Source organism: Salvelinus alpinus, chromosome 35 (assembly GCF_045679555.1).
Source record: "Salvelinus alpinus chromosome 35, SLU_Salpinus.1, whole genome shotgun sequence".
Taxonomy (NCBI): Eukaryota; Metazoa; Chordata; class Actinopteri; order Salmoniformes; family Salmonidae; genus Salvelinus; species Salvelinus alpinus.
Window position 1 is genome coordinate 7,276,847 of NC_092120.1, and position 27,922 is coordinate 7,304,768.

At 44.4% G+C, this 27,922-nt stretch overlaps 2 protein-coding genes across 8 annotated transcripts in view; both read left to right on the forward strand.

Annotated features, from left to right (window-relative positions):
* Nucleotides 1-2,449: 2,449 nt before the first annotated feature.
* Nucleotides 2,450-12,158, forward strand: LOC139564499 (V-type proton ATPase subunit C 1-A). The gene is made up of 13 exons (XM_071384072.1): nt 2,450-2,610; nt 2,998-3,186; nt 5,303-5,370; nt 8,340-8,425; nt 8,900-8,994; nt 9,215-9,306; nt 9,499-9,597; nt 9,692-9,760; nt 9,939-10,031; nt 10,098-10,191; nt 10,407-10,504; nt 10,673-10,799; nt 11,037-12,158. The coding sequence occupies exons 2-13, from the start codon at nt 3,055-3,057 to the stop codon at nt 11,130-11,132; spliced, it is 1,149 nt and encodes a 382-aa protein (XP_071240173.1). The 5' UTR covers nt 2,450-2,610; nt 2,998-3,054; the 3' UTR covers nt 11,133-12,158.
* Nucleotides 12,159-12,699: 541 nt separating this feature from the next.
* Nucleotides 12,700-27,922, forward strand: part of LOC139564496 (protein spire homolog 1-like) — a 61,348-nt gene continuing 46,125 nt past the window's right edge. For 3 of the 7 annotated variants that reach the window (XM_071384063.1, XM_071384065.1, XM_071384064.1), the window contains exons 1-2: nt 12,700-13,254; nt 24,006-24,034. In XM_071384063.1, coding sequence (XP_071240164.1) covers nt 12,897-13,254; nt 24,006-24,034 — 387 coding nt within the window. In that variant the 5' untranslated portion in view covers nt 12,700-12,896. The remainder of the gene's footprint in view (nt 13,255-24,005; nt 24,035-27,922) is intronic. The other 4 variants (XM_071384067.1, XM_071384068.1, XM_071384066.1 and 1 more) reach the window with 3 other exon arrangements.

Genomic DNA, 27,922 nt, shown 5'->3' on the forward strand with positions numbered 1-27,922 from the left:
ACACTCCAATGGCGTGCATTGTGCAACTGGAATTCTCATTTGCAAACCGGGGCCAGATTACATCAAAATATCACCCCACTGAAGCCCAGATTATTTACACAGAGTTATTTAGTATGACCAACAGCCAATCGATATGAACACAATTACTGTTGCATGAGCAAACACCACATATTTTACACACAATGAAAGCTCCATGTTCTTTTATCAGAGGACTCTATGGATTGTGATAATAAATCATAGTGGAACTTAAAATAATCAATAAGCAATGTATGTTATTGTTCCTACAAAAGGGAAACCTATTTGTGTAATTAGTATCCATCCTATTTGCCTTTACAAATCACTACACCTCCAACAAAAATACAATAGTGACATTTGAGGACAAATTAAGGTATTCCTCACAGTTCTTAGATAGTGTTATGTTACACTGCAACAAAGCACAATGTCACAAGACTAGTGAACGTGGTGGAAAACTCAATTCTTCATTGAATAACTGGCATCACAGTGGTTGTCTAAGCGCATATCCTTTGGTAGGTCAAGTGAATCACTCCATTCTTTGTTGTGTAGAAGAGGTATGGGGAGGTTGAAATGGCTAAATCTAAATGAATATAGTCAATCATCAGTCTCTGAATTATACAATGGGTCTTGATCTAGTACTTGTTTCTAATGCTGTGAGTTGCACCATGGTGTTTCAGCCTTACGCATTTGCCAAAGAATGTTGATAAGTAAAACTACCTCTACACAGACCTTTTCTCCAAGCTGAATTTTGAGCAGGGTCAAATACAAACTGTGTAAATCCAGTCAGAGAATTTGACCACATTAAATAAAAGTTACTGCATTCCGCTAATTTACTATAAAATACCAATATTCTATTCTATTTCATTCTATATATAAAAAGTGTTTTACAGGTTACTCTGAACTCTGAATAAACACATTCAAAAGGAAACTGTAAAAGCACACCGGTATCCCTCTCTTCTCAAGTCTCTAATATTTTCCTGAAGTCAATTAGTCTGATTCTGGACTCGAGCCTTGGACATGTTGGCCTTGTAACACTAGTATCAGAGAGGTCGACAAATAGACCCAATCTGCCACTGAAACAATAATACAAAATAATGCTTATCTCACACAATTTCCCTCTTTAAAACCTTCCACCCACTTTCTGCCCTAGGCAGTCCATAATAATTCAGACATACTAGATTAGATTTACTGTAATGTCCCTCAGAAGGCTCAGAATAACTAGCTGGGGAAATAGAACTAACCTGAATACAGTGAACGAAACTGAGGACACTACATGGATCTTGAAAGTTTGTACACAGTAGAAGGAATGTGTAGTTGTATATTATTTTGTAATTTACAGTTTAATCATGTCATGTTTTTGTAGTAAGATGTATTGTCAGTGTCATGGTCACTCAAACTAATGTGTAAAAGTTCAAACATGTGATATGTAAAGTTAAGCACAGTATACAAGGCATTCGAACTAGAGGGAGCATGTGACACATGTTTTTGTTGATAGGACTCAACAACAAACTTGGTGCTCTATTTTTGTGTAATGCTTTGGATGTATTAAACCATGTAACTGAGATGGGAATGTTAGAGAATGTTGACATCCATCTTTGAAATACACAAAGTTACAGCAATGACCTTCATCCATAGGTTTTTCAGAAATCTCACACTGTATGACTAACTTGTATTAGAGGCAATTTTTGTTGAGGACACACTTAATACCTCTCCTCACATCATCATCCCCACTCAATGACCCAGACCCAGTCTGTGTGTCTGTAGCCCAAATGAGACAGTGATTACAGTGCACGTGCCCAGACATGTCCCTGTAGACTGGCCTGCGGCCAACAGTGGGCAGCCCACCCTGGTCCCTGGCCTGTTGTTTGATCTGAGGGGTTGGCTGGTCGGATGGCTCCAGCCAGACCAGGCATTGTATCCCAAACAATGCACCCCAGACCTACTGAACTATAAACATGTCCCTTTGTACGGTTTTCCTTGAATTCTGAGCAGGGAGACACCCAGAGTCAGGAAACGGCTGGACTCCTGTCCAAATTGAGAACGTCTACACCCCAAATTACAGCTGACTGGACATTTGAGATTGTCTGTGTCCTCTCTCCCCTTCCCTCTCCCTCTCTCCCCTTACCTCTCCCTCTCCCTCTCCCCCCTTCCCTCTCCCTCTCTAACCTTCCCTCTCCCCCTTCCCTCTCCCTCTCTCCCTCTCTCCCCTTCCCTCTCTCTCCCTCTCCAACCTGTAGCCCCACAAGAAGTACAGTACATTCTTGAGGGGATCATGCAATTCCAATTCAATGGTTAAAATTACTCATTGTAAAAGTATTTGTGTAAAAAAAAATCATCCTACTCTGTTTTGAAATGTCCATGCTGTAGTACCTCCTCCAAACCAGCTGAGGTCGTCTGTCAAATGACGTGACGCCAAAAAGTTCCCCTCCCCCACGAGAGGCCTTTCTGTTCCTCATCTGATCAGCTGACTTGAATGTGATGCTGCTGGAAAGACCTCTAGGATTAGGATTTGATTGGCAATTATGAATATTAAACCATAGGAATTGTACGGTAGTAATTAATTAGTGTTCGAATAGTTTTGTCATTAGATCTCAGGTAAGAAATGGGAAAACTGTCTTTTGTTTTTTACTGTAAATCTCGATATCATGTGATACCAGCTAGCTAGCTATGGGTCATGTTTCAATCAACTGAGAATGTCACTTGCAGTACCGTTAGTGAGGTTTAGCTAACGTTAGCAACTTTTGATGTAAAGCAATAGAAGACAAATATCCTTTATCTTGCATGCTAGCTAACCAGATATATCAGCAGCACGTAGATAAGACAGGTTTGGGAAGACAGATTGATTAAATAGCAGTCAATGTTGTCTTGCTATCATTTAGCTACTGATGTATCAACATGAAATAGAGAATAACGTTGGGATTGATAATACTGTGCTACAAATTAAGTCCTGTTGAACAAGTACAATTTTTTATTGTCTTACAGCACCCATCTCTGTGCATTTCGTTTTGAGCCTGTAGTCATCAGTGTATAGCTGTAACCATGACAGAGTTCTGGTTGATCTCAGCTCCTGGAGAGAAGACCTGCCAGCAGACATGGGACCAGATGATGGTGGCCACCACGCGCAACAACAACCTGTCCACCAACAACAAGTTCAACATCCCAGACCTCAAGGTTAGCCTGCAGTAGTAGCCATAGATAGTAGCTACAACATTACCATACTAACTTGTAGGGCTGGGCAATATATCGTGAATACCGGTACAGAGCCACATACCGGTATGGACTTTTACAATACCATCTATAACAATATGTTGACAGTGCTAAATAAATAACAAGTTACTAGTTTTCTCAGTTTGGTTGAGTATAAAATAATCACAATGGAGAAAGCCCATGCAAATAGTATGAGTGGCCATTTGATTAGCTGTTCAGGAGTCTTATGGCTTGGGGGTAGAAGCTGTTTAAAAGTCTCTTGGACCTAGACTTGGCGCACCGGTACCGCTTGTCGTGCGGTAGCAGAGAGAACAGTCTATAACTAGTGTGGCTGGAGTCTTTGACTATTCTTTGAGTTTTCCTCTGACACCGCCTGGTATAGAGGTCCTGGATGGCAGGAAAGTTGGCCCCGGTGATGTACTGGGTCGTTCGCACTACCCTCTGTAGTGCCTTGCGGTCAGAGGCCGAGCAGTTGCCATACCAGGCAGTGATGGAACCAGTCAGGATGCTCTCGATGGTGCAGCTGTAGAACCTTTTGAGGATCTGAGGACCCATGCCCAATCTTTTCAGTCTCCTGATGGGGAATAGGTTTTGTTGTGCCCTCTTCACGACTGTCTTGGTGTGCTTGGACCATGTTAGTTTGTTGGTGATGTGGACGCCAAGGAACTTGAAGCTCTCAACCTGCTCCACTACAGCCCCGTCGATGAGAATGGGGGCGTGCTTGGTCTTTCTTTTCCTGTAGTCCACAATCATCTCCTTTGTCTTGATCACGTTGACGGAGAGGTTGTTGTCCTTGCACCACACGGTCAGGTCTATGACCTCCTCCCTATAGGCTGTCTCATCGTTGTCTGTGATCAGGCCTACCACTGTTGTGTCATCAGCAAACTTAATGATGGTGTTGGAGTCATGCCTGGCTGTGCAGTCATGAGTGAACAGGGAGTACAGGAGGGGACTGAGAACGCACCCCTGAGGGGCCCCCGTGTTGAGGATCAGCGTGGCGGATGTGTTGCTACCTACCCTTACCACCTGGGGGCAGCCCACCAGGAAGTCCAGGATCCAGTTGCAGAGGGAGGTGTTTAGTCCCAGGGTTCTTAGCTTAGTGATGAGCTTTGAGGGTACTATGGTGTTGAACGCTGAGCTGTAGTCAATGAATAGCATTCTCACATAGGTGTTCCTTTTGTCCAGGTGGGAAAGGGCAGTGTGGAGTGCAATAGAGATGCCCTCCCAGGCCCACCCATGGCTGTGCCCCTGCCCTGTCATGTGAAATACATAGATTAGGGCCTAATTTATTTATTTCAGTTGACTGATTTTCTTATATGAACTGTAACTCAGTAAAATCTTTGAAATTGTTGCATGTTGTGTTAATATTTTTGTTCATTATACTTACTAGCCCGTCTACATTCCTATAAGGAACAAGGCTTCCACGAAACATTTCCATAGTGTACTCGCAAATGAAATCATATTCCCCATATTACTTCAAAAGCAACGATAGAGAAATAAGTATTGTTCACTCACTTCTCCCAAGAAGTGATCTGTTAATAATGCTATGGGTCAAAGCTTTCTCCTTTCATTACTCCAGAAGTGCCATCCGTCCAAAATGATTCAATGGCCATTACATTTCAGGGAAAGTATCCAGAGTTCCTAGAGGATGGTTGATGGTTATCCTCTGTGACCCTACTGACCCCTTTGCCACTTGGGGTACATGGCACGCGACGGAACATTTTGCAACACATGAAGGGGTCCTGACAAAAGCGCCGCCATCCAAAGCACACGGGCCCCTGAATGTCACTGCTGGGTGACTGACTCTCAGATGTCACTGAGAAAACAAAACACAGGCATGCAGCACAACCAGACCCCCTAACCTCAGGACTCTCATTCAGTCTTTGACCTAGTTTGAGTTGGCCCTCGTTTGATCAAAGGCCCTCAAAGCAACATTTAGGCCTCTGGTATCAAGCCAATGAAACCAATGCACTCACCCCACCTATAAAATGGGCTCACCCTGGGTATATGATGGTAGGGGAAATACTGTTCGAATCAAAGCTTTGACACGTTTGTCCTTTTGTCCTTTTTGCATTAACAGGTGGGGACGCTAGATGTGTTAGTTGGGCTGTCAGATGACCTGGCCAAACTGGACTCCTTTATTGAAGGGTAGGCTTTTTACTACACTGCAATTTCCCCTTTCAACATTAAGTATCACTTCAGGATTACTGTACAAAATATCAAATTCATTACTATGTATACAGCTTGTCCATTGTGAATGTGTTGTGATAGACATATTATTTTTGTCAAAGTACCTGTGATGTCTTCGGAGTCCAGTCAATTCTCTAATCCCTCCGTGGCCCTAACCTTGCTACAATAAGGAATTTCACACCAACGTGAGGCTAGCAGGCCCACAGACTAAAGTTAGCAATTTACAGTTTGGTGACACACCAGCATCTCTTTACTCAGTCATATTTATCGCTCATGACTTGTGTGCTACTGTTGGTTTGAAGTTATTTATAATCCTTGGAAAACCTTGAAGTCCAAAAATTCACACATACTAAGCAAGCCCTGCTTCCTCTGTAGACATTGACTCTCAAAAAATGTCAACATCAGCAACCCAGTTACCTCTCATAGGGCAATAACAGCCTTGTTTTGGAACTCATCTGTAGGAAATATGAAGATGAGAAAGCCAAAGTAACACCTTTACAGACTGATTTTGGATTTTCTTAATCTGAAAGCGTTTTTAGGTGTCATTTGTCTAGACAAACAAGCCTGAGTCTTATTGACATCAAGCATACTGTCATTGCATGGAATTTAGTTTTTCTCCATCATTCACTGATCGCACATCAATTGGAATGTAATCATATCAAGTATTATCCACATAATTTTGGTTCAGTGAAGGCAACTACAGTGCTAAAAAAAAAAAAATAGTTGTGTGAGAAACAGATTGTAAATAGTTAATTAATGATCAGTTAATTAACTGTTAATGATCAGTTAACCAACTGATTAATTGGTTATCAAGAAATGGTTGATAACCAATTATCCTTAGTAGGCCTACAGGTCCATTTTCCATTTAAAAGGTCTTTCATCAGTATACTGTATAATGTGCACAGTTGTTAGTCTGGTGCTGTAGATTAAAAGTATTTAGTCAGCCACCAATTGTGCAAGTTCTCCCACTTAAAAAGATGAGAGAGGCCTGTAATTTTCATCATAGGTACACTTCAACTATGACAGACATGAGAAAAAATCCAGAAAATCACATTGTAGGATTTTTAATGAATTTATTTGCAAATTATGGTGGAAAATAAGTATTTGGTCAATAACAAAAGTTTATCTCAATACTTTGTTATATACCCTTTGTTGGCAATGACAGAGGTCAAACGTTTTCTGTAAGTCTTCACAAGGTTTTCACACACTGTTGCTGGTATTTTGGCCCATTACTCCATGCAGATCTCCTCTAGAGCAGTGATGTTTTGGGGCTGTTGCTGGGCAACACGGACTTTCAACTCCCTCCAAAGATTTTCTATGGGGTTGAGATCTGGAGACTGGCTAGGCCACTCCAGGACCTTGAAATGCTTCTTACGAAGCCACTCCTTCGTTGCCCGGGCGGTGTGTTTGGGATCATTGTCATGCTGAAAGACCCAGCCACGTTTCATCTTCAATGCCCTTGCTGATGGAAGGAGGTTTTCACTCAAAATCTCACGATACATGGCCCCTTTCATTCTTTCCTTTACACGGATCAGTCGTCCTGGTCCCTTTGCAGAAAAACAGCCCCAAAGCATGATGTTTCCACCCCCATGCTTCACAGTAGGTATGGTGTTCTTTGGATGCAACTCAGCATTCTTTGTCCTCCAAACACGACGAGTTGAGTATTTACCAAAAAGTTATATTTTGGTTTCATCTGACCATATGACATTCTCCCAATCTTCTTCTGGATCATCCAAATGCTCTCTAGCAAACTTCAGACGGGCCTGGACATGTACTGGCTTAAGCAGGGGGACACGTCTGGCACTGCAGGATTTGAGTCCCTGGTGGCGTAGTGTGTTACTGATGGTAGGCTTTGTTACTTTGGTCCCAGCTCTCTGCAGGTCATTCACTAGGTCCCCCCGTGTGGTTCTGGGATTTTTGCTCACCGTTCTTGTGATCATTTTGACCCCACGGGGTGAGATCTTGCGTGGAGCCCCAGATCGAGGGAGATTATCAGTGGTCTTGTATGTCTTCCATTTCCTAATAATTGCTCTGATTTCTTCAAACCAAGCTGCTTACCTATTGCAGATTCAGTCTTCCCAGCCTGGTGCAGGTCTACAATTTTGTTTCTGGTGTCCTTTGACAGCTCTTTGGTCTTGGCCATAGTGGAGTTTGGAGTGTGACTGTTTGAGGTTGTGGACAGGTGTCTTTTATACTGATAACAAGTTCAAACAGGTGCCATTAATACAGGTAACGAGTGGAGGACAGAGGAGCCTCTTAAAGAACAAGTTACAGGTCTGTGAGAGCCAGAAATCTTGCTTGTTTGTAGGTGACCAAATACTTATTTTCCACCATAATTTGCAAATAAATTCATTAAAAATCCTACAATGTGATTTTCTGGATTTTCTTTTCTCATTTTGTCTGTCATAGTTGAAGTGTACCTATGATGAAAATTACAGGCCTTTCTCATCTTTTTAAGTGGGAGAACTTGCACAATTGGTGGCTGACTAAATACCTTTTTGCCCCACTGTATATAAACACTCATACCCTGACCAATTACAGTCTGCTTAGACTTTGATGTTTTGAGCAGAGTGCTATATTTAAGCAATAAGGCCCGAGGAGGTGTGGTATATAGCCAATATACCACGGCTAAGGGCTGTTCTTTGCACGACGCAACACGGAGTGCCTGGATATAGCCCTTAGCCATGGTATATTGGCCATATATCACAAACCCCCGAGGTGCCTTATTGCTATTATAAATTGTTTACCAATGTAATTAGAGCAGTAAAAATAACTGTTTTGTCATACCCGTGGTATACGGTCTGATATACCATGGCTGTCATCCAATCAGCATTCAGGGCTCGAACCACCAGGTTTATAATCCCATTTTGATGTGAGGGCTTGCTGACTGCAGCCTGATTGTGTGAATGTCTCCTGGCTGTTTACAGTGTGGTGAAGAAGGTGTCTCAGTACATGGCTGATGTTTTGGAGGACAGCCGAGACAAAGTCCAGGAGAACCTGCTGGCCAACGGAGGTACTTATCATCACATACAAGTTACTCATATGAAAACAATACAGGTAGTTATCACATACAAGATACTGGTATGAAAACAATGGAGGCAGTTATTATCGCAGAAATATAATTACTAGAACAGCCATTCCCATTCAAGTTAGTCATTCTATTTCTATCATTATCATCACATACAAGTTACTCATATTAAAACAATGGAGGACATTGGAGATTAGCTAGTTAGTTATCATCACATACAAAGGACTCCTGAAAAACAATGAATCCAGGAAGTGTGCTTCTGCCTCTGCTGTGCACATTGATTGACGAAGCAATTATCCTTATAAACTGTTGTTAATACTGAATACTAAGGAATTACCAGCACATTTAGAAATGGTTGATTAGAGTATCTTGCAATTACCCATAAAGCCATGCATCATAATGTAAAAACGTCATGCTAACAAGTCCTTTTCTCAATAACAATGCCTTGATTCCCTCTAGTGGATCTGGTGACCTACATCACACGGTTTCAGTGGGACATGGCCAAGTACCCCATCAAGCAGTCACTGAAGAACATCTCTGATATCATATCCAAGGCAAGTCTTTCTCCTACCCTCCTCATCTGATTCTCTTGATAATTAGCTAGACGGAGACCCTTTTTTATAACTGTCATGTAGTCATGATTTTGATAGTATATTTCAATGGTATCAATCAACTGTATTTTTACTACCTCTTGAGTAAATTTGTTGTTAAACACTGTGCGCACAGTTTTTACGTGGGTCGTATTCTGAGTACTTGACCTCTTCCTCTCTACAGCAAGTAAGCCAGATTGACAACGACCTGAAGGCCAGAGCGTCTGCCTACAACAACCTGAAAGGGAACCTGCAGAATCTGGAGAGGAAGAATGCGTGAGTCAAGTTTTTTGCTCGAAGACCTGACTATATTTACCCCTGTTCTAATCTATGCCTTCAGTGAGAATTATATTTGAACCAGTGTTGTTGAGGAAAAGTCTTCCAATGCATATTTGCTTTGTTCAATTGTTTCTTTCAACATTGTTTACATTATCATTAATATATCATACAATACCATGTTGTCTGTAGGGGGAGCCTGCTGACCAGGAGTCTGGCTGACATTGTCAAGAAGGAGGACTTTGTGATTGACTCTGAGTATCTGATCACTATGCTGGTGGTTGTACCAAAGTAAGTACAACTTTTTCCCAGTTTACAACAGTGTCATATTTAAACTTTTTTTTACAACACCTGTTTGCTGTCTAACAATTCCGGATCCTTCTAGGACGAGTTATGCTGACTGGCAGAAGACCTATGAAACGTTGTCTGAAATGGTGGTACCCCGATCCACTAAGTAAGTATATAGGAGATTCAGAGCCCATGGTGAATGCATGTTAAAATAACTACTTCAGTACATAGTCTCTTCAATCCATATCTTTCATATCTCTTTTAGTATTTTCTGCTCAGGAAGTGATTTCATTGTGAGTCCATCATGCCTGTTTGACTGTGTTCTGTTTGTCCCATTATTACAGCCTGCTGTTTGAGGACCATGACAGTGGTCTGTTCAGCGTCACCCTATTCAGGAAGGCCATTGATGACTTCAGACACAAGGCCAGAGAGAACAAGTAAGACACAAATATACACATACACACACTCTTCTATGTATGTAATTCTCTTGCTGTTTCTATCAGGTACACAGTCAGGGACTTCCAGTACAACGAGCAGGAGATGAATGCGGACAAAGAGGAGATGACACGTCTCTCCACAGACAAGAAGAAGCAGTTTGTAAGTCATATGACTGGGAATATGATGCCTGACCAAGGTATATGTGACCGAAATGTTACACTATAAAGAAATGTTTCATTACATGTACACTTAGTGTTCGGACATCCCTGCAACCATTCTGGGATGGGTTGGGCGGGTGAAACTATTGGACAGTGCTAGCTACACAGTGGGGTGGATGGAGCCTCTAACCCTAAGTGTTATTTTCCCTCTGTCAGGGGCCCCTGGTGCGATGGCTGAAAGTGAACTTCAGTGAGGCCTTCATCGCATGGATTCACATCAAGGCTCTGAGGGTCTTTGTGGAGTCTGTCTTAAGGTATGACGATCACACTGTACTAACAGTCGTCCAATTGTTAGATGTTTGTTGTGAGCGACAAGATGCTTGTAGTGACAAGAAGTCAACCTGAATACAAATAAAAATTCTAACTGACTGCGTGCTGTGCCTGCTGTTAGTGATTTAACTGCTCTGCCCATGCTCCCACAGATATGGGCTGCCTGTGAACTTCCAGGCCATGCTGCTCCAGCCCAACAAGAAGAACATGAAGAAACTGAGGGAGGTTCTCAATGACCTATACAAACACCTGGACAGCAGCGCTGCAGCTGTCATCGATGTGAGTAATTAGACGTGATATACCCGTTGTGTCCAGATGAATACTTGTTCTATCTTTGTAGTAATGGGGCATTGCGATGCCAAACACATGTTGTGTATTAAAAATTCTGGTACATTAGCTAAATGAGATTTGATATTGTCTGGTTCAGCAGACCTGTTAGACAACCACATTATCCCTGTCGTGTTAATGTTATTTTCCACGTAAGCTAATGGTCTGTGTTTCTTTATTCCCTTGTAGTCTGCCATGGATATCCCTGGTCTGAACCTGAGCCAGCAGGAGTACTACCCTTATGTTTACTACAAGATAGACTGCAACCTGCTGGACTTTAAATAGATTTTCACTGTACCTGACCCTTCTGTTCTGTCTTGTCTTTATGCTGAGTACCGACTAACTTGTTTTCCCGTAAATCTTTCTCCCAGTCTTGCTATTTTCTCTGCCCCGCTATCTCCTCTCCTCTCTAATCCTCCTCTCCTCATGTCTGGGTGATACTGTTTATCCTTGCTCTCCTCAGATGTGCATGCTCATTCCTTGTGGTTTAAAGCACTTAAAGTGACCCCCTCCATCTGTACAAACTGAGGACAAACAATGGCTTGATGTTTATTTTGTTGGTTTTGTTTACAGATTTTTTGGAAAACAGCATAATCAAAGTACACTGTATTTAAAGGCCCAGTGCAGTCAAAACTGTGATTTCCTGTGTTTTATATATATTTCCACTGAGGTTGGAACGATATTGTGGAATAAGGCCATTTTAGCCTGTTTTGGTGGGATGGAGTTTTGGCCTGACTGGTGACAAATTAATGAATAAACCAATATGAAAGTGTTCCAAACCTCTCTGCCAATAACAGCTAGTTTTCAGTTTTTCCATCTCCAATCCAAAACAGTCCTAGTCATATTCTTGCTTGAGAAATTGCTCTTGCTAAAATGCTATTTTCTGTTACTTTTTTAACATTTTAATTTAAAAAAATCACAGTTTAACTGTTACCCAGAAATTTGATGTTGCAATAAACCGGCTGCATTGGGCCTTTATGTGCTGAAACTGATAAGATCTCTATCTATTTATGGTAGTTTAAGCATTTTCAATCATTCCACATCTGTGTTGTGCATATTGATAGCTACATCTTTGAGTGGTACTATTCATAGATACTTGTATATGTGACCAATTTGTTCTTTTACCTGCACATCCAAGCATATCTGGTACGTGTTCATGAGATATTGGTTCACCTTGGCAACAAATAGTGTTACAAAGATGCTATATTTGTGTTATCTGATGTTGTGTATATTTGATGTTAAAAGAGATATATATGTATGTGTAAGCATTATGTATGCTATGAATAGATAAAACAGTCAATATGAAGAAAATGGTCTGTATTTTGTCTGTGATTGGGGTTAGCGTTTGTCTGTGTTGGTAGGCTATATTGGTAGGTAAGGTTGTAAACATTACATATTGACAACATATTACAATGAACGGCCCGGCAGGAATCTTCCACGCTTACAGTTGTATGTGAGAGAGAAAGAGAGTGAGTCATGCTTGGCCTCTGCAGAACTAAGGGCAGGGTAGTTAGAGGAAGTTCCTCCATAGAGAAGTAGGAATGTACATAACCCTTAAGAAATCCCTGCCTTCAAACATTAATATGAGGAATTAAATATGAATAGAAATGTGCTCCCAAATCCATCATTGAGAAATAGTATTTGTTTGAGAGCATAACATCATTGCCAGAGTAGCCTGCACATTGCCTAGATGTATTCACATACGCTGTAGTCTATCAAATTGGACAGCAGATGGCACAAAATAACAGGGAAAGTGGGAAATAAAGTCCTCTAGCTGCGCCTGTCACCTATGTATGCATTCCTCTGAAGTCGACCGAAACCTGACAGGCGTTCAGACCATGCAAACAATCCGTCATATGACTGGTACCCATACGAAAACACTACAAGGCGGGGGAAATAATAATCATTGTCCGTGGTGGTGCTGCTGTTTCGAGGGAGAGGGAACCGCATCTCTTCCGATGTCTTCAGGCTGCCCGGATCGTTTGTTTATCTGCGGCTCCCGGTTTATTCGTGTCATCACCGGCCCTTCTCGGTCGATAGAATGAAAGAATGGCCAAGCGGCGAGATGCGGACAAGGAGAGCGGAGAGCTGATCGGCCCTGCTGCGGGGGTCCAGCGAGATGCGACGCCGTATCCCGGGATGGCAAAAATGGACGGAATGGAGGAAAGAGGGGGAAGTGAACTGTCTTTAGAGGAGATTTTAATGCTCTACAGCCAACCGATAAACGAAGAGCAGGCTTGGGCAGTGTGTTACCAATGCTGCATAAACCTGGCTCAGGGACATAGGAGGAATTCTGGCCCAGCTGCCGGTGCATCAGTGGTGGATACTGCGAAGAGGATTGAGGGACCACAGGATGTGAGGATTCAGAAAGACGGGGCTGTCAAATTACAATATGAAGGCTGTGATGGTAGGTACAATAATTATGTAATGATGATTACATATGCATTCGTGATTTTTTTCAGTCAATTTTTTTCATTTCCCCAACACATTGGTAATATTACCTGTTCCTAGAATGAGAAAATATGTAATAATGTTTAATTTATGTATAAATTAGGTCAACAAGGCAGCTGGATACCGACTGATAGATTCATATGTCATGCTTTCCAATTGTTGGCTATTGCATTTAGTCAGCTGGCTCAGCCGTTGTTGTTTTTTCCCCTTCTCACATCACATGTTCATGTTCATCATCCACACTCCATGAAATAGCCTACTGGGATAAAATAAACAGGAGCATATTTCCATGGCACAATTTGTTGCTACCCAGAGTGACATACAGTGCATTCGGGAAAGTATTCAGATCCCTTCACTTTTTCCACATTTAGTTACGTTACAGCCTTATTCTAAAATGGATTAAATAAATACATGTCCTCATCAATCTACACATAATACCCCATAATGACAAAGTGAAAACAGGTTTTTAGACATTTTTGCAAATGTATTACAAATGAAAAACAGAAATACCTTATTTACATAAATATTCAGACCATTTGCTATGAGACTCGAAATTGAGCTCAGGATCATCCTTGATTGGAGTCCACCTGTGGTAAATTCAATTGATTGGACATGATTTGGAAAGGCACACCCCTAACTATATAAGGTCCCACAGTTGACAGTGGATGTCAGAGCAAAAAACAGGCCTGAGGTCGAAGGAATTGTCCCTAGAGCTCCGAGACAGGATTGTGTCGAGGCACAGATCTGGGGAAGGGTATCAAACCAATTTATGTAGAATTGAAGGCCCCCCAAGAACACAGTGGCCTCCATCATTCTTAAATGGAAAAAGTTTGGAACCACCAAGACTCTTTCTAGAGCTGGCCGCCTGGCCAAACTGAGAAACAGGGGGAGAAGGGCCTTGGTCAGGGAGGTGACCAAGAACCCGATGGTCACTCTGACAGGGCTCCAGAGTTCCTCTGTGGAGATGGGAGAACCTTCCAGAAGGACAACCATCTCTGCAGCACTTCAATCAGGCCTTTATGGTAGAGTGGCCAGACTGAAGCCACTCCTCAGTAAAAGGCACATGACAGCCCACTTGGAGTTTGCCAAAAGGCACCTAAAGGACTCTCAGACCATGAGAAACAAGATTGTCTGGTCTGATGAAACCAAGATTGAACTCTTTGGCCTGAATGCCAAGCATCACATCTGGAAGAAACCTGGCACCCTCCCTTACATTGAAGCATGATGGTGGCAGCATCATACTGTGGGGATGTTTTTCAGGGGCAGGGACTGGGAGACTAGTCAGGATCGAGAGAAAGATTGGGAACAGGAACCATTGTTCCTGTTCCCAAGAAAGCTAAGGTAACTGAGCTAAACGACTACCGCCCCGTAGCACTCACTTCCGTCATCATGAAGTGCTTTGAGAGACTAGTCAAGGACCATATCACCTCCACCCTACCTGACACCCTAGACCCACTCCAATTTGCTTACCAACCCAATAGGTCCACAGATGACGCAATTGCAACCACACTGCACACTGCCCTAACCCATCTGGACAAGAGGAATACCTATGTGAGAATGCTGTTCATCGACTACAGCTCAGCATTTAACACCATAGTACCCTCCAAACTCGTCATCAAGCTCGAGACCCTGGGTCTCGACCCCGCCCTGTGCAACTGGGTACTGGACTTCCTGACGGGCCGCCCCCAGGTGGTGAGGGTAGGTAACAACATCTCCACCCCGCTGATCCTCAACACTGGGGCCCCACAAGGGTGCGTTCTGAGCCCTCTCCTGTACTCCCTGTTCACCCACGACTGCGTGGCCATGCACGCCTCCAACTCAATCATCAAGTTTGCAGACGACACTACAGTGGTAAGCTAGATTACAAACAACGACGAGACGGCCTACAGGGAGGAGGTGAGGACCCTCGGAGTGTGGTGTCAGGAAAATAACCTCACTCAACGTCAACAAAACAAAGGAGATGATTGTGGACTTCAGGAAACAGCAGAGGGAGCACCCCCCTATCCACATCGACGGGACAGTAGTGAAGAGGGTAGTAAGTTTTAAGTTCCTCGGCGTACACATCACGGACAAACTGAATTGGTCCACCCACACAGACAGCGTTGTGAAGAAGGCGCAGCAGCACCTCTTCAACCTCAGGAGGCTGAAAAAATGTTGCTTGTCACCAAAAGCACTCACAATCTTCTACAGATGCACAATCGAGAGCATCCTGTCGGGCTGTATCACCGCCTGGTATGGCAACTGCTCCGCCCACAACCGTAAGGCTCTCCAGAGGGTAGTGAGGTCTGCACAACGCATCACCGGGGGAAAACTACCTGCCCTCCAGGACACCTACACCACCCGATGTCACAGGAAGGCCATAAAGATCATCAAGGACAACAACCACCCGAGCCACTGCCTGTTCACCCCGCTATCATCCAGAAGGCGAGGTCAGTACAGGTGCATCAAAGCAGGGACCGAGAGACTGAAAAACAGCTTCTATCTCAAGGCCATCAGACTGTTAAACAGCCACCACTAACATATAGTGGCTGCTGCCAACATACTGACTCAACTCCAGCCACTTTAATAATGGGAATTGATGGAAATTTATGTAAAAATGTATCACTAGCCACTTTAAACAATGCCACTTAATATAATGTTTACATACCCTACATTACTCATCTCATATGTATATGTATATACTGTACTCTATATCATCTACTGCATCTTGCCATCTTTATGTAATACATGTATCACTAGCCACTTTAAACTATGCCACTATGTTTATATACCCTACATTACTCATCTCATATGTATATACTGTACTCTATACCATCTACTGCATCTTGCCTATGCTGTTCTGTACCATCACTCATTCATATATCTTTATGTACATATTCTTTATCCCTTTACACTTGTGTGTATAAGGTAGTAGTTGTGGAATTGTTAGGTTAGATTACTCGTTGGTTATTACTGCATTGTCGGAACTAGAAGCACAAGCATTTCGCTACACTCGCATTAACATCTGCTAACCATGTGTATGTGACAAATAAAAGTTTATTTTATTTTATTTGAAGTTGAACGGAATAAAGTACAGAGAGATCCTTGATGAAAACCTGCTCCAGAGTGCAAAGGACCTCAGACTGGGGCAAAGGTTCACCTTCCAACACGACAATGACCCTAAGTACACAGCCAAGACAACGTAGGTGTGGCGTCGGGACAAGTCTCTGAATGTCCTTGAGTGGCCCAGCCAGAGCCCGGACTTCAACCCAATCAAACATCTCTGGAGAGACCTGAAAATAGCTGTGCAGTGACACTCTTTTATACATTTTTTATTTAACCTTTATTTAACTAGGCAAGTCAGTTAAGAACAAATTCTTATTTACAATGACGGCCTACCCCGGCCAAACCTGGGCCAAATGTGCACCGCCCTATGGGACTTCCAATCACATCCGGATGTGATACAGCCTGGATTCGAACCAGGGACTGTAGTGACGCCTCTTGCACTGAGATGCAGTGCCTTAGTCCGCTGCGCCACCCGGGAGCAGCTCTCCATCCAATCTGACAGAGCTTGAGAGGATCTGCAGAGAAGAATGGGAGAAACTCCCCAAATACAAGTGTGCCAAGCTCCCAATCACAGCCGGATGTGATACGTCATACTGTCATGACTTCCGCCAAAGTCGGCTCCTCTCCTTGTTCGGGCGGCGTTCAGCGATCGACGTCACCGGCTTTCTAGCCATCGCCGCTCCATTTTTCATATATCCATTTGTCTTGTCTTGTTTTCATATACACCTGGTTTTCATTTCCCCAATCAATCTACTTGTATTTAACCCTCTGTTTTGTGTGTAATTGTTTTCATATCAAGCGATGTTCTTTAGCGCTTTACTTTATTGTTCCGTTTTTTTTTGTTGTGCTCCTGGTTTGGAACTATAATAAAGTGCGCTTTATTTATCATACTCTGCTCTCCTGCACCTGACTTCGCCTTCATACACACCTTGACACATACCCAAGAAGACTCAGTTGTTTTTTTTGTATACATTTGCATAAATTTCTAAAAACTTTGCTTTGTCATTATGGGGTACTGTGTGTAGAGTGATAAGGGGGGAAAAACAATTCAATCCATTTTAAAATAAGGCTGTAAAGTAACAAAATGTGGAAAAAGTCAAGGGGTCTGTATACTTTCCGAATCCACTGTACTGTACAGTGGGTGGTGGTGTCACGTTTCTGACCTTATTTCCTTTGTTTAGTCTTTATTTAGTTGGTCAGGATGTGAGTTGGGTGGGTATTATCTATGTTGTCTGTTTCTATGTGGGGTTTTCTCGTTTGGCCTGATATGGTGCTCAATCAGAGGCAGCTGTCATTCATTGTCTCTGATTGGGAACCATATTTAGGTAGCCTGTTTTCTGTTGGGGTTTTGTGGGTGATTGTCTATGTGTAGTGTTTGTGTCAGCACTATTGTTATTTAGCTTCACGGTTGTCACTTTGCTGTTTTTGTAGTGTTCAGTTTCTTTCATTAAATAATGACGAACACTTACCTCGCTGCGTATTGGTCCTCCGATCCTTCTCGCCTCTCCTCGTCAGATGAGGAGGACGAAGACAGCCGTGACAGAATCACCCACCAAAACTGGACCAAGCAGCGTGGTAACAGGCAGCAGCAACAGGAGCGGCAGCGATGTCAGGATTTCTGGACATGGGAGCGTGATCTGGACTGTGTTAATACTTGGGAGGAGATAGACAGGTGGGCGGTCGACCCAGGGAGAGTGCCGGAGCCCGCCTGGGATTCTCTGGAGCAATGTGAGGAGGGATACCGGCGAATGGAGGCAGCACGGCGGCGCGGTAGGAAGCCCGAGAGACAGCCCCAAAAATGTATTGGGGGGGGGGGGTACACGGGGAGTGTGGCGAAGCCAGGTAGGAGACCTGCGCCAACTCCCCGTGCTTACTATGGAGAGAGAGAGCGTCGTACTGGTCAGGCACCGTGTTATGCGGTAGAACGCACAGTGTCTCCAGTACGCGTGCTTAGCCCGGTGCGCTACATCCCAGCTCCCCGCATCTGCCGAGCTAGGGTGAGGATCCAGCCAGGGAAGATGGTGCCAGCTCTGCTCTCCAGACAGCCAGTGGTTCTCCTCGGGCCAGGATATCCTGCGCCGGCGTTGCGCACTGTGTCTCCCGTATGTCTGCACAGCCCAGTGCGTCCTGTGCCTGCGCCCCGCACGTGCCGAGCTAGAGTTACCATCCAGCCAGGACGGGTTGTGCAGGCCATTAGCTCGAGACCTCCAGTGCGTCTTCACGGTCCGGTCTATCCAGTACCACCAGTGCCAACACCACGCACCAGACCTCCAGTACGCCTCCACAGCCCAGTACATCCTGTTCCTTCTCCCCGCACTAGCCCTGAGGTGCGTGTTCCCAACCCGGTACCACCAGTTCCGGCACCACGCACCAGGCTTCCTGTGCGCCTCCAGGGTCCAGTATGCCCTGTTCCTGCTCCCCGCACTAGCCCTGAGGTGCGTGCCCCCAGCCCGGTACCACCAGTACCGGCACCACGCACCAGGCCTACAGTGCGCCTCGGCACGTCTGAGCTGCCCGTCTGTCCAGCGCCGCCTGAGCTGCCCGTCTGTCCAGCGCCGCCTGAGCTGCCCGTCTGTCCAGCGCCTCCCGTCAGTCCTGAGTTACCCCTCAGTCCGGAGCTGCCAGTCAGTCCGGAGCTGCCAGTCAGTCATGGGCTGCCCTTCAGTCATGAGCTGCCAGTCAGTCCGGAGCTACCCCTCAGTCCGGAGCTGCCCCTCAGTCCGGAGCTGCCCCTCAGTCCGGAGCTGCCCCTCAGTCCGGAGCTGCCCCTCAGTCCGGAGCTGCCCTTCAGTCATGAGCTGACCTTCAGTCGTGAGCTGCCCTTCAGTCATGAGCTGCCCTTCAGTCATGAGCTGCCCTTCAGTCATGAGCTGCCTTTCAGTCCTGAGCTGCCCCTCAGTCCAGTGGGGCCATTTAGGAGGGTCGCCGTTCCTAGGAGGCCACGGAAGCGGGTATTGACTATGGAGGAGTGGGGGCCACGTCCAGTGCCAGAGCCACCACCGCGCACAGATGCCCACCCAGCGGCCGGAGTCCGCACCTTGGGGGGGGGGGGGGGGTACTTGTGTCAGCACTATTGTTATGTAGCTTCACGGTTGTCACTTTGTTGTTTTTGTAGTGTTCAGTTTCTTTCATTAAATAATGACGAACACTTACCTCGCTGCGTATTGGTCCTCCGATCTTTCTCGCCTCTCCTCGTCAGATGAGGAGGACGAAGACAGCCGTGACAGGTGGTGGATGTGGCCTCTTATCAACCTTTTTTATTTATTTTTGTAGACTTTTTTTTAATGGAGTGCTTTCATTGCCACAAAGACCCTCAACCAATGGTATGACTGCATGATGGCCCCAAGCCACATCATCATCATCATCATCATCATCATCATCATCATCACTGTAGTCATAAATGGACTTATGCCTTAACAGCTGGGGCCTAGCTAAACTGTTGACATTGTCTTGTGTTACACCTGATATGACACAGCAAAAATGTGTGTAGTCTGGGTGTGCCTTTGAAACGGCTTGACTACCCATTCTCCTTGTTCCGGCCAAACGCTACGCCACACCCACGGGCATTAGTTTCTTCTCCGCAGTGAGTCTGGATCTGAGTCCCCGACCCGTCAACTAGCCTCTGTCGAGACCCCAACAACAGGAAGTTCCGGTTTTCAGGGGAAACGGAAAGAGAGGCTGTGACGTTAACAAGGCAACATAATCTTAACTCCTCCTCCACATGTACTGGATTGGTTGAACAGTGCAGAAAATAACCTCCCCGACCAGTTTTTTATTCTTCTTCTCGTCAAGTCCAGTATGTAAGGGATCTAGTTTCAGGTGTTAATTTTATGCCTGCTACGTTACATTCGTAACTACATTCTGCTACATCCGGGGCCGTCTGATTGGTCCAGAACCAATGGGTTGGGCCAAAGCCAGAACAAACATGGGTAAAATGGTGGCTTGAAAATTTGTCATTGGCTTTCATACTCTGATAGGGCAGCGGGTAGCCTAGCGGATAAGACCGTTGGGCCAGTAATCGAAAGGCTTTCAAGCTGACTAGCTGAAAAATATGTTGAAATGCCCTTGAGCAAGGCACGTAACCCTAATTGCTCCTGTAAGTCGCTCTGGATAAGAGCGTCTGCTAAATGACTAAAATGTAAAATGTAATTGGTTAAATGATGATGATCCAATCGCTGATGACTTTGTTTTTGTACCACAAACAATTTCAATGATGACAGTCTCAGACTAAAGTATGTAGCGAACAACAGAGCAAAAGTCATCAGGCTACCTGTGAAAGTGACTTGGAATTACAAGTAATGTGTCTTGTCTTGCATGTGGAGAGTTCTTGTCGGTCTTCCTCCTCGCTAGTATCCTGTAATCAGATTCCCAGATACTTTATTTACCCATGGTGTCACAGGGAAGCTGTACCCTAGCTCTTACTCAGTTACACACCTTGAGTCAATGTGTGCTGAGTCAATTTGATGGCTTATTGGCTTTGGACTCAATGTACTCCATGCTTAATCAGCTTTTTTACATTTACATTTGAGTCATTTAGCAGACACTCTTATCCAGAGTCTTACAGTAGTGTGTGCATACATTTTCATACTTTTTCCTACTGGTCCCCGGTGGGAATGAAAACCCACAACCCTGGCGTTGATAGCACCATCCTCTACCAGCTGAGACACACGGGACCTTTTAGGCATTAATGAACTGACTGTGCATAGTAAGGGTGGAATTTGTGGTCTACTGCATTTTATTTGACGTGCCTGGCAATGTATTCTTAACTTAGTAATAGTAATTGGGGATGGGAGGTTTTGCATGGTTTGCTACTAGTCTGAGGATGGCTACTCTACAGGCAATGCTGTTATTAAATGTGGTATCATTACGTGTGTTATTACACTTTATTCATCTGTGATTATTACATTAATATGACTAAAGCTAATCATCTGTTGAGTTAATGTAGATAGGCTAACTTTATTATTGCGGCACCTTTCTTTTTGTAGTGCCTTAAATCCATTGTAATATCTTTTTACACTGATTTGTTACATCATATCCATATTTGATGGATTCTCAGAAGGACTGACCACTCTGATGTCTGGTTAACTGGGCTAAAGTTCAAGGGGTCTCCCCCAAGGCATATCAGCCATCCCAGCTGTGTTCAGAGAGACAGACATACAGAAAGAAAAACTGAGAGAGCATTCTTCCAACCAATTTGTCACTGACCCACCAACCCTGTCCCTACTCTCAAAATGTAGCTACTCTTATTCAATTTCCCAAGTTTCCTGATCTTACCCAGATTGATAGCATTTATCATAATGTTTACTGTGTCCTCGCTGTTGTTTAGATTGTCACGCCGTAGCTCTGTGAGAGAGAGAGAGAGAGAGAGAGAGAGAGAGAGAGAGAGAGAGAGAGAGAGAGAGAGAGAGAGAGAGAGAGAGAGAGAGAGAGAGAGAGAGAGAGAGAGAGAGAGAGAGAGAGAGAGAGAGAGAGAGAGAGAGAGAGAGAGAGAGAGAGAGAGAGAGAGAGAGAGAGAGAGAGAGAGAGAGAGAGAGAGAGAGAGAGAGAGAGAGAGAGAGAGAGAGAGAGAGAGAGAGAGAGAGAGAGAGAGAGATGGGGGGATCAGAGTGAGAAAGAGATGAGCACTCAGAGCTGGCAAAGGTAGAGGCCGAGGCAGTGATAGGGACTGACTGGCAGAGGTAGAGGCCAAGGCAGTGACAGAGGCTGACTGGCAGAGGTAGAGGCAAAGGCAGTGACAGAGTCTGACTGGCAGAGGTAGAAGCAGAGGTAGAAGCAGAGGCAGTAAGAGAGAGACTGACTGGTAGAGGCAGAGGCAGTGAGAGAGACTGACTGGCAGAGGTAGAAGCAGAAGAAGTGAGAGAGACTGACTGGCAGAGGTAGAGGCAGAGGCAGTGACAGAGACTGACTGGCAGAGGTAGAAGCAGAGGCAGTGAGAGAGACTGACTGGCAGAAGCAGAAGCAGAGGCAGTGAGAGAGACTGACTGGTAGAGGCAGAGGCAGTGAGAGAGACTAACTGGCAGAGGTAGAGGCAGTGAGAGAGACTGACTGGAAGAGGTAGAGGCAGATGCAGAGACAGGGTGTCATCAGTAGTCACATGCCACCAACCAAGTGGTGAGAATGAACTGCTGCTTTCATTGACTGTGACCCAGTTAATGATGTTGTCTTAAAGACACATTTCTATATCTTCTTCTTCTTCTTCTTCCATGGACCCTGTTTTTTCTGGTCAGGTTTACGATCCTATAAAGAATTCTGGCCCTTTTATCTACTGTGCTACAGCATATAGGCAAGGTTAACCCTCATGGTAGTCAATCTATGTTATAATGCACTTGTGTTGTACTTTACCTATTTTGCTCAAGATGGTGGTTCTGCCTCACTTGATTAAACAGCTTTCATTTTATTACGGTCTAATAATAATAACCTTGTTTGACTGAGCAGATTATCTTCATGGCTGATGGCCAGTTAGTGACTCCATCATGGAGTCACCGGAGCCTTTGTTGCTTGTCGACCTTCTGACTCGAGCTGATCGGCGTTTGAGTTCCCAGAGTGTTGCCATGGCAACTGCAGTCAGCAGCCCAGGGGTGGTTCATGTGCGAGACCTAAATGCATACAGTCGTGGCCAAAAGTTTTGAGAATGACACAAATATTAATTTCCACAAAGTTTGCTGCTTCAGTGTCTTGAGATATTTTTGTCAGATGTTACTATGGAATAGTGAAGTGTAATTACAAGCATTTCATATGTGTCAAAGGCTTTTATTGACAATGTCACGGCTGTTGCTATTTCAAAATGTCGCCAACAAAACAACAAACGAAAAACAACCGTGAAGCTTACAGGGCATTAATTCCACAAACAAAGTTAACTACCCACAACGAAAGGAGGGAAAAAGGGCTACCTAAGTATGGTTCCCAATCAGAGACAACGATAGACAGATGTCCCTGATTGAGAACCATACCCGGCCAAAACATAGAACCACAAAATCATAGAAAACAAAACATAGAATGCCCACCCCAAATCACACCCTGACCAAACCAAATAGAGACATAAAAAGGCTCATACAAACTGAGGCAGCAGACTTTGTGAAAATGTACATTTGTGTCATTCTCAAAACTTTTGACCACGACTGTACAGTATCTCATAACATATTAGGCCCAGTTGAAATCAATAATACAGATATAGGGGGAAAACACACAGTAGGTTCAATAAGAATGTTCAGGCTGAATCTGAGGTGTTATCCTGTTAACCATGTTAAAACTGACACCTCACATGCTGTTTCCTCTGCAGACAGTGTCATATTGGATTATCGACACATAAATACATCTGTCCTTCAGTTACAGTATACGGAAACAATCTGAGTGAACCAGCGGCATGATTTTCACATTTTAATTGACCTGCAAATGATTGAATTGTCGCCTCTGTTTTAGTTACAGTAAAGGTTTAGCATAAACAATACATGCCTCTCTTTTGACCTGAAAGGCTGTGTTGGTTGGGCCAGTTGTTAACATCTTATTGTAGCTTCCGAGAGTTCATCATGTTTGCATAAGCCCTTCTCAGTCACAAATAGTTTCACATCCAGTTCATAACCAAGCCAATGTATTTTAAGATGCTTTGCTTTAGTCATAAAGACATTAGTCATAAAATCACAACTTTTCTCTTTGTCTCCACAGGTAAATCCATCCCAGCCACATCAACAGAGGTGAGTGGCATGTTCTGTCTTCCTTGTTTCTGGGAAGATATCTGTAATAATACAAAATAAATATGTTGAGCAGGAGGACAGTGTTCCAATGGAATTATATCTGGCGTAACCGGGCCGGCAACAGTCACAGTGGTGGATGGATACTATCTGTACATAGGGCGTGTTAATCCTGCTTGATGACATGCCTGACACTCAACCTGCTGCCAGGGGTATTGTGGTGGTGGTTTTACTAGTACTTTACCATACTGTCTGTGCAGTGCACACTTCATTCACAGCATCTAGCTCAGAGGTTAGACTAGAGAGAATGGATATGACCACACCCACACTATGTGTAACATGGGACTGTCATTGACAGTGAGGCAATTTCAAATACACTAGCAGTCATTAACTAAAACAAGAACATCTGAAAAAATATATATCATAACACCTATAACAAAGTCCTAACAGGAGTGATGATGGAGTCTATTTGGAGATCAGTGATAGATAGACCTTCACTACAGACTCTCTAGGCTCTCAGCTGGTCTGACTGACTGGGCTGGCGAAATGAATGTCACCATGCGAGCTCTCCTCTTTGATGTTGGCTCTGGGTGACATCTAAAGGGCTAATTAGAGCACTATATTGTAATTTACCTTCCCAGCAACCTCTTCTCAGCCTCTTGCTCCAGCTAATATGGTGATGGGAATAGTTCAATTCCATTCAATACAATTTTATTTATCCTCTCAGGGGCAAACAGCAGTGCTGTTCAAGTAGTCTCGTACACAGCCTGGGGAGAAGGTTACTGCTCAAGAGGAGCAATAGCTATTGTTCTCTGTTTATCAGGTGATGTGGCTAGCTAGCATATTTGTGTGTTAGTACGTCATCATCATTACCACGAGGCTAGTAGTATTAGAGCATATGATATGAGGAAACTATTTCCCATCAATGTCCTAAATGACTGCAGTTTACTCTGTGTCTTGCATGTATTCAGGTCAGGCTAAATGTATTGTTGAACACCAATAATCTGTCTTCAGTGGGGTGGAACTTTGGGAGTCCTGGAGTAGTGTGGGATTGCCTGGTAATGGATCTCTGGTAGCAGGTGGAGCGAGAATAGAACACACACACACTGAGACTCTCTCTCTCGTTCTCTCTCGCCCTCTCTCCCTCTCCCCCTGTCCCTCTCTCCCTCTCCCCCTGTCCCTCTCTCCCTCTCCCCCTCTCCCTCTCTCCCTATACCTCTCTCCCTCTCTCTGCGACTGTGAGTGAGAATGTGCAGTGAAACTGCGTCAACAAAATCCCTACTAATCTGCTTTACGGCAGAGATGGGTTCTCCTAGTGCAGTCACTCAGTGTTTGATGTGATGTGTGAGAGCCTGGCTGCCTGTCTGTCCTCATTCCAACACCCTCTTCTGACTGTCACCACATCACTGCAGATCCAGCAGTCATATTACATTACAGCTCCTGTGTGTGTGTGTGTGTGTGTGTGTGTGTGTGTGTGTGTGTGTGTGTGTGTGTGTGTGTGTGTGTGTGTGTGTGTGTGTGTGTGTGTGTGTGTGTGTGTGTGTGTGTGTGTGTGTGTGTGTGTGTGTGTGTGTGTGTGTGTGTGTGTGTGTGTGGACAATTTAGTTCAGAAACATTGGTCGTGATTGGATCACACCACTTCCCCATCACTAACGTGATTCAATCTCGACTATGCTGCTGTATGACACTGACCTATATGAAACCTGTGTTGTTGTAGCACAATTTACAACCATGAAGACAGACAGACAGAGACAACTGAGCCACTTTTCCTTGGTCCAGACACTGAGAGTGCAATGGAGGTACAGTAGAACCACATAAATGTAGCAGATGATAAGTAGGTATCCCACAGTGCAGTGATGTCACCCTCCATGAGAACTAAAATAAAGTTGCTTTTGGCTAGCTAGCAGATAGCACGCTGCTTTGTGTGTAGATTAGTGTTAGTCATGGGTTCACTTCCCTGGTATTCAGTACAGGGGTAGAACACGTCACATAATGGGGAAACAACCCCTGTGTGACTCCTGAAGAATGCTAGTCTTCTTGGGAACACTACTGTTGACGCCTCCAGCATTGGTAAACCTTTCTGGTCTTGTGATCTTGCTACTCTTACTGCGTCTTACTGCTGGGCTATGTTTCATACTTTCATTATGTCCCAGGCAGGCTCGTCCTCCTCTGTTATAGTTCAACTGTTCAGGGAGGGGGATGTTGTTTGATGGTTAACTGCCTTGTTCATGGGCAGAATATAATATTTTTCCACCTTGCCGGCTCGAGGATTCGAATCAGCAACCTTTCGGTTACTGGCTCAATGTTCTTGCAGTTCTCTATCCAATGACAACCATATAAAACGATCACATTGTGAGAGATGGAGGCTGGTCTTCTGATGTTGTTCAAAGACTCCATTGTTTAGGCAGCCCCCTCCGTGTGAGGTTGTGTGCTTTTTATTAAATCTTATTTCAGAAAGTCTGGAAGATGGCTCTCCCTAATTTCTCTCCCTAAGGAAGAAGATACATTTTTTATGTAAGGTAAGCGTTCAGTTATTGGGTTAAAACTATTGTAATTAAGAGGAGAGGGGAGGGGTGGAGAGTAGATGAGATGAGATGAGAGGAGAGAAGAGAAGAACAGAGGAGAACAGAAGAGAACAGAGGAGAGGAGAGGGGAGGGGTGGAGAGTAGATGAGATGAGATGAGAGGAGAGAAGAGAAGAACAGAGGAGAACAGAAGAGAACAGAGGAGAGGAGAGGGGAGGGGTGGAGAGTAGATGAGATGAGATGAGAGGAGAGAAGAGAAGAACAGAGGAGAACAGAAGAGAACAGAGGAGAGGAGAGGAGAGGGGTGGAGAGTAGATGAGATGAGATGAGAGGAGAGAAGAGAACAGAGGAGAACAGAAGAGAACAGAGGAGAGGAGAGGGGAGGGGTGGAGAGTAGATGAGATGAGATGAGAGGAGAGAAGAGAACAGAGGAGAACAGAAGAGAACAGAGGAGAGGAGAGGAGAGGAGAGGGGAGGGGTGGAGAGTAGATGAGATGAGATGAGAGGAGAGAAGAGAACAGAGGAGAACAGAAGAGAACAGAGGAGAGGAGAGCTAACTAGATGACATAATCCCAACCGTAATCAGCCGAGGTAGCAGTTCAGTTCAGAGCTCTGCAGGTGGCTGGAAGTTTTTTCTGTGTCTGACGTCACCTGCAGTGTTTCTGCTGTCTTTACAAAAGTAGTGCACTACATAGGGAATAGTGTGCTATTTGGGACACATCCTACTGTCTCTCTGTAACATTTAAGCAAATAAAGGTGGACAAAATAACACACATGGATCAGATATAGGTGTTGAAGCATTTTTACAATGTGTCACATTATGTGATGATGGAAAGTTTTAGTATTACTGTTGATACACTACATGGCCAAAAGTATATGGACACCCCTTCAAATGAGGGGATTCAGTTATTTTAGCCACACCCGTTGCTGACAGGTGTATAAAATCGAGCACACAGCCATGCAATCTCCATATACAGACATTGGCAGTAGAATGGCCTTACTGAAGAGCTCAGTGACTTTCACCGTGGCACCGTCATAAGATGCCACTTTTCCAACATGCGCCGTTCAACTGTAAGTGCTGTTATTGTGAAGTGGAAACTGACAGAACGGGACCGCCGAGTGCTGAAGCGAGTAGCACGTAAAAATGATCTGTCCTCGGTTGCAACACTCACTAACAAGTTCCAAACTGCCTCTGGAAGCAACGTCAGCACAAGAACTGTTTGTGGGGAGCTTCATGAAATGGATTTCCATGGCCAAGCAGCTACACACAAGCCTAAGATCACCATGCGCAATGCTAAGCTCCATATTAATGCCCATGATTTTGGAATGAGATGTTCGACGAGCAGGTGTCCACATACTTTTGGCCA

Coding starts and splice junctions, on each gene's coding strand:
- LOC139564499 (XM_071384072.1), top strand. CDS start 3,055: ATGACAGAGTTCTGGTTGATCTCAGCTCCTGGAGAGAAGACCTGCCAG. Junction 5,371..8,339: donor CTGGACTCCTTTATTGAAGG/GTAGGCTTTTTA, acceptor GGCTGTTTACAG/TGTGGTGAAGAAGGTGTCTC. Junction 9,761..9,938: donor GTGGTACCCCGATCCACTAA/GTAAGTATATAG, acceptor CCATTATTACAG/CCTGCTGTTTGAGGACCATG.